Genomic DNA, 6,000 nt, shown 5'->3' with positions numbered 1-6,000 from the left:
ATGTTTTCAACAGTGACTACATTACAAGGTGGGCAATGCGCTTTCACCATCAATTACCTTTTCATATCATGTAGAATTAACTAATGCAATCACTGACTAATGTGATATTATCGTTATCATATATACCAAATTTTAGATAATTTTGACATTCGAAAGCAGGTAATATAATCGTAGATGTTCCTTTATATTTTAACTAGCATATTATACACTCAAATAAATTGATCTATGAATTGTCAATTAATTCTTGAATTATATGAAATAATCCAGTTAGATTGACAAAATTTAACACACAAAGTTACCAAGACTTACAACTGACGTAAGTATACCAAGACCCCATTTTTGGCACATTTAATACAATAAATTTCCACCTGAACAAGAACTTTTTTTCCATGATGATCAAGATTATAGAAAAGAGGCTACGAGTTGTGGATGCCATTCAATTAAGAAGTTCTGGCTTTAACTTTTTAAGCATTTTTTGTACGCAAAATATATTCAGCGGAGCTAACGGCAAGAGTGCTCAATGACAAACCTTGGCAATGAATAGTGTTTATTTCTGGCCCTTTCATTTCTATCCCCTCATCATCCAGCAGAACCAACCCTGATGAAGTTATCTTGAAAGGGAAAGCCAGAGGAGCTGATATGGGAGATTTTGCTAACTTAATAAACCTTTGACCTGCGAGGAATTGAACTTTTGAGATTCAAATATGTAATACAGACACAATCATATATTTCAATAAACAAATGGTGGTTGCTAAAATAATCGTATATACTTGTATTGTGTTGGTAAGCTAGACCCAATTGTTTTTAAGTTGGCCTTTTAAAAATTGCATTACACCAGTATTTGACCAAGACACCCTATACATATTTGGTTTTTATCTTTTTTTTTTCAAAATCTCTTTTAAATATTTAAATTACAAGTTGTTTTGAATCTAACATAAGCTAATATAAATGACCAAAATCATTAATATAAATTTGAGTACAAGATGAGTGTTATGTATCAAAATTATTCAGACTCTGGTAAATTACAATATTTTGTGCTTCATACCTAACTCCTTTTCTCTTTTCATATAAATGTTATTTTTGCTTTCTTGAAGCTCGGATCACTTAATATTTTTTAACCAAAACTCGTCAGAATTTCAACCAAGAATGGAGACATTTAGTAAAAATCATCTGCATAACATTCTCCTTTTACAAACAGAATGAAAGATAATTAACAATAGATTAATTACTAGCCTCCCCTGATTCAAACAAATAATGATGTAGAGACTCCAAGGACAACAGAATTTGTTATTAAGTAATGTGTCTTAGGTGTCTTGGAAGTCATTCCTATCATCCTATGGCTTGAACTTACAACCTCTACCCAAATCCCCACCCACTCCAACAATTTAAGTCCAGGTGGTATCTACACAAGCACTTAAAAAACAATACATTTTGAAATAAAGAAAACACAAAACACAGCAAATTAATCAACCTGATCTGGCTTCAAGTACAAGGCGGATGGTCACAGCATGAGCCCAGTTAATTCCCAAAGCAGCAACCAGATGAGAATCATATGTGGCAGGATTATCTTTTATTATAGAGTGGCTTTGTGCTGCTTAAAAAGTAAATCTACTAGTTCAAAGCTATCTATACCCTTAGGGCTAATTTAATCAACTAAAAGGAAGATTTTTATAGGAAAAGAAATTATCTATTCCATTTTTTTATTTTCAATATGATAAATCTACTAGTTCAAAGCTATCCATATTTTCTTTCCCTATAAAAACCTTTCTCTTTTAGGTGCTTAAAATCAACCAATCCAAAATATAATTTGTTCATCATACCTTGAAAGGAATACATGCGAGATTCATCACCAATTTGAGATCTTACTTGATTAGTCAATACAACTGGAATTCGTGAAAATTCAGCAAGTGACCTAGATGCCTTCAAAATCAGTACCTCAATGAAGAAACATGTAGTTCCTAATTACAAAAATATTGCATGTAAAACAGTAAAGATGGTATGGTTCATACTTGATAAAAGAAACATGCCAACCCAATGCTTGTTGTCTAGAAGCCTCACTATCATGTTCACTGAACAGAAAATTTGAACAATTTTTATACATGAGACATTCATGACCAGGAGGATATTATCAGAATAATCACAATTTTGATGAACATTTGAACCGAGCATCCTTGACCATATTATTCACAATCATTCACCAAAAGCTAAGCTCACCCTAAAACTAGAGCAGCCATGCTATCAATGATGAGCAATTTCACTTGTTGTTGGAGGAGTGATACTCTGATCTGGTGCAAACTGACAGTATTAACACATTAGTATATTAATAGTTTCAGTTGTCTGACAGAAACCTAGAAAGAGGCAGAATAAAACAGGAGCTATGAGCCTATGACAGATCTTCTTGCATAATCTGCAGCATGTTATATGCAATGAGTTTGATACCGAAAATTTGTAGATTGGTTAAGAGTGTCATGAATCAGACACAACCTTTAAGAACAACAGAACCCCAATTGGCATAGAAACTAGTGGTGAGCTTTGCTCGAAAGAAAAGAAATTCCATATTTCCATTGATACAGTTTACTTAGAGATTTTAAAATTAAAGATTTATCAATGGTAAGTTATTTTCAGTTAACATGCATTTCTTTCCAACCAGGGACAAAAACAGTCTTGATAGAGTAGGTCTGATGTGTCAGTAACCCATTGCAACTGGGGAAGAGGACAAAATCAGATTTAAGAACAAGGAAAAGAAAGGCATTGACTAAAACCGTCTAGTAGCACTCCAATCCATTCTGAAGGCTAATCACGATAAACCATGCCCTTCTAAATGAGAGTTGTGCAAAAAGTAACTACCTCAGACACATACATAACCTACAATAATTAACAACCATTGAATCCTTTATTATATCAAAACAAGTTGGTCTTCTTTTTTTTTTTTTTCTTTTTCCAAAGAGCAAAACTATAAATTTATCCCATTTTGCTTGCCTTAGTTTTGCTATGTCCTTCTGAATTAAAGCTTTGATATTTTTTTTTACCATCCTCTAGTGTTCATAAATTTCTTCAAATTATTGCCTCAACTTTTTAAGACTGCATGGGTTTCGTTGTACATAAACTTAAACATCAGTAAGTTCTCATCTTTTGAACCTATTTAATACAGCACGTCATTACCTAATTGTCTTATAGTTCTTAGATATCCTTCGGTTGATTCTGTTTACCATCCATGCTGTTGCTGGGAATAACTACAACAAATTCATGTGGAAATTCTCACCTCTCAGCGAATTCAGAAAGTGATGTAGGATGCAAAATCAGAATTCTACCGGCCATCTGCAATATGTCAAGTAAAGAGATAATCCTGATGAAGTTCGAATGGGATAGAACACCCAAACAAGAAAGGAAAAAGAGAAACAACCTGCATACCTCCTGTGCCATTCCCTTCTTGAGAAATATCTCAGGAAAACTGTTTATTCCAATCTCTATCAATCTGAGACAAAAAAGAAAAAGTAAATTCAATAGTGGAAGCTACTGTAATTTTTCTTCCATCGAAACACATAACCGTAAATAACATCATACAATTGAAAAAAAAAACAAATACATTGTCTGGAAGCTTCAACTACCTTTTTGACCTAAATTTGGATTCAACATCGATATATATCACACGGCCATCTAAGCCTCCACAATTTGTGGGCAATGAAGCCAGCAGTGAGAGCTTCAAGCAAAACTGCGACATAAAATCCACTCATCCCAGTCAACGGTTACAGAAAATATACTCGAAACTTCACCATAATCCAAATCTTAAAGGCATCCTGGTATGAATATAAATATGTTAAATGTTACAAAACCAAAATACCTGAGTTTTGCCAATTCCTGCTGGACCAACCAACTCTGTCAAAACACCAAACGGTATACCACCGCACAAGGCTTCATCCAAACCTTTCAAACGAGTGGAAAGATGACCGGCCAAACTCTCATTGAGTACTCGCTGCTCCAACAGAAGTAATGCCTATAAAGTATTACCACAAGATTCAGTAATTTCTGGACAAATTGGGAAAATAATAATAATAAAATCTAAGAGGAAAGAAAGTAGAGCGTGTATATCTGTACAGTTTGGCACGGTGGACACACGACTTCACTAACATGAGCCATTGCGGATGTTACTTCTTCCTTCCCAACGTCCAGCAATTCCATCAACTCAAATTCAGTGTGAGATAATGCATCCTGAGATTTAAGGGGGGAAAAAAAAGAAATAAGAAAAATGCATCATTATTTTCAATTGAATCGAGGTAACTGAATAAAAAAGACAAGAAAAAAAAACGAAGGAGATATAAGGTTGGTTTAGCGGTGAAGCGAGAAAAGAAGGGGAGGTCGAATGCTCCGCTAACAAAAACTAACCATACTAACAAATAACATTTGTCAATAAAAAAATGAAGTTCAAATCCGCGATTCTAGTTACAAACAAAGACCCTAGCTATTTAGGCTGTGCATATATAAAGAATCAGCGACTAAACGGACAGGTATTTCGAACGCGCGACGAAGTTGAAGTGATCAGGATCTATATTCTGATTAACAATTAGGTGAATGATTTAAATTCGAACATATATAGCAAAGTTTCTGAGCAGAAGGGAATGATTGGTTACCTTGGCGGTGATAATGTTGCGAGCAGTGAAGATATTAACAATGGATTTGGGCAATCCCATCTGGTTGATGAGCTTGTTCGCCATTTTTCGCTACTTTCCTTTCCTCTCTCCCTGCTTCCCGCCAAAACCAGACGCTATTTTTGGGGGCAACCAGCGTCCAGCGTTACGTGCCCTGTTTTTTATTTTTTTATTTATAATCACGTGCCCTATTTATTTAGGTTACATTTCATTTTCGTTTTTTTTTTTTTTATTTCTTTGGTATAGAGCATAGGCAGACAGTATAGTTCCTCTTGCGTTTATCTATTTACAAAATGTAAAAAAAAAGAAAGGAAAGCATTAACAACTAAAAAAAAAGAGATTATTATTGGAAAAGAAACTAAATAGTGATTGAATCATTTAATATTATTCTTATGACAGTGAATTAATAGAGAGGGGATCAATTGATACTATGTCAATGTGTGTAAAATTTTTATACTTACGCCTAATAGACTAAAATTGAACTTTTCAAATTTTAGAGAGGAAAAAAATATATTTTGCTTTTTTATCTTTATGATTAATATTAATATTTGTTAAAGAAATAATGATGTGGTTAACGATATTTTATGTGACTTTACAACGTAGGTAAAGTAAGTCATGTGTATAATGTCATATCATCATTTTCTTTTTTTTTTCAATTTTTTCTTATATATGATTGAATATTAAAATCAAATAAATTAAATATTTTTCATTCTTATAAATATATTAGTTTTTGTTTTTAGTTCTTATAAAATATTTTTTTATGATATTTGTAATATCTAAACCTTTCATTTTTTTATGAATCTTGGCTAATACTCTCCCTTGTAAAAAGCACACGTAAAACACCCACAAGCACCCATATGAACATTGTCTTTTTTGTTGTATTTGTTTTTATGTTGGAGCAGTAAAAAGCAAGTTGTATTGGAGCAGTTCAAGTATAGTCCGGACAAGAGGTTTGAATAAAGTGTGTTTGTATGTGTAATGTAGTGACTTGTGAGTAATAGTGACAGTGACACCATTGTCATGGAAGTTCGTTGGATTTCAGGGGGTTGATGTAAGTAATGCACTGGCTCAAGCTTGTTCATTATGCAAGGGATTAAACGTGTTATTTTCTCTGCAGCAACTCATTAAATACAATAAGGGATCATATAAAGAAACATCCTCCAGAGCAATTCGTAGAGGTGGGATTAGACTTGGTACTTTGGTTCTATCCAGGGCTTGGGATGTATGTTGCTTTTACTTGCTTTGGTGTGTTGGAATTTAGAGAAAAAAGAAAAGGAATTGATAAACTGCTAACATTATTTTTATTGCAAAATTTGGAAAACTAGGGGCATAAGATCATTTTTCTTTCCCTCAA

At 33.4% G+C, this 6,000-nt stretch overlaps 1 protein-coding gene across 2 annotated transcripts; it reads right to left on the bottom strand.

The window, feature by feature from the left end:
* Nucleotides 1–218: 218 nt before the first annotated feature.
* On the bottom strand, nt 219–4,789 carry LOC114387407 (DNA repair protein RAD51 homolog 2). 2 transcript variants are annotated; one of them, XM_028347595.1, is made up of 11 exons: nt 4,629–4,789; nt 4,096–4,209; nt 3,842–3,994; nt 3,609–3,712; nt 3,412–3,475; nt 3,263–3,318; nt 2,215–2,295; nt 2,010–2,069; nt 1,821–1,912; nt 1,472–1,591; nt 219–673 (listed from the first exon to the last, which is right to left on the bottom strand). In XM_028347595.1, the coding sequence occupies exons 1-11, from the start codon at nt 4,710–4,712 to the stop codon at nt 465–467; spliced, it is 1,137 nt and encodes a 378-aa protein (XP_028203396.1). In that variant the 5' UTR covers nt 4,713–4,789; the 3' UTR covers nt 219–464. The 2 variants fall into 2 exon arrangements, with proteins under 2 accessions (XP_028203396.1, XP_028203397.1); XM_028347596.1 differs by lacking the exon at nt 1,472–1,591.
* Nucleotides 4,790–6,000: the final 1,211 nt, after the last annotated feature.

Source organism: Glycine soja, chromosome 15, assembly GCF_004193775.1.
Source record: "Glycine soja cultivar W05 chromosome 15, ASM419377v2, whole genome shotgun sequence".
NCBI classification, from domain to species: Eukaryota; Viridiplantae; Streptophyta; class Magnoliopsida; order Fabales; family Fabaceae; genus Glycine; species Glycine soja.
The sequence above is the reverse complement of the archived record's forward strand: the minus strand, read 5'-3'. Positions and strand labels throughout refer to the sequence as shown.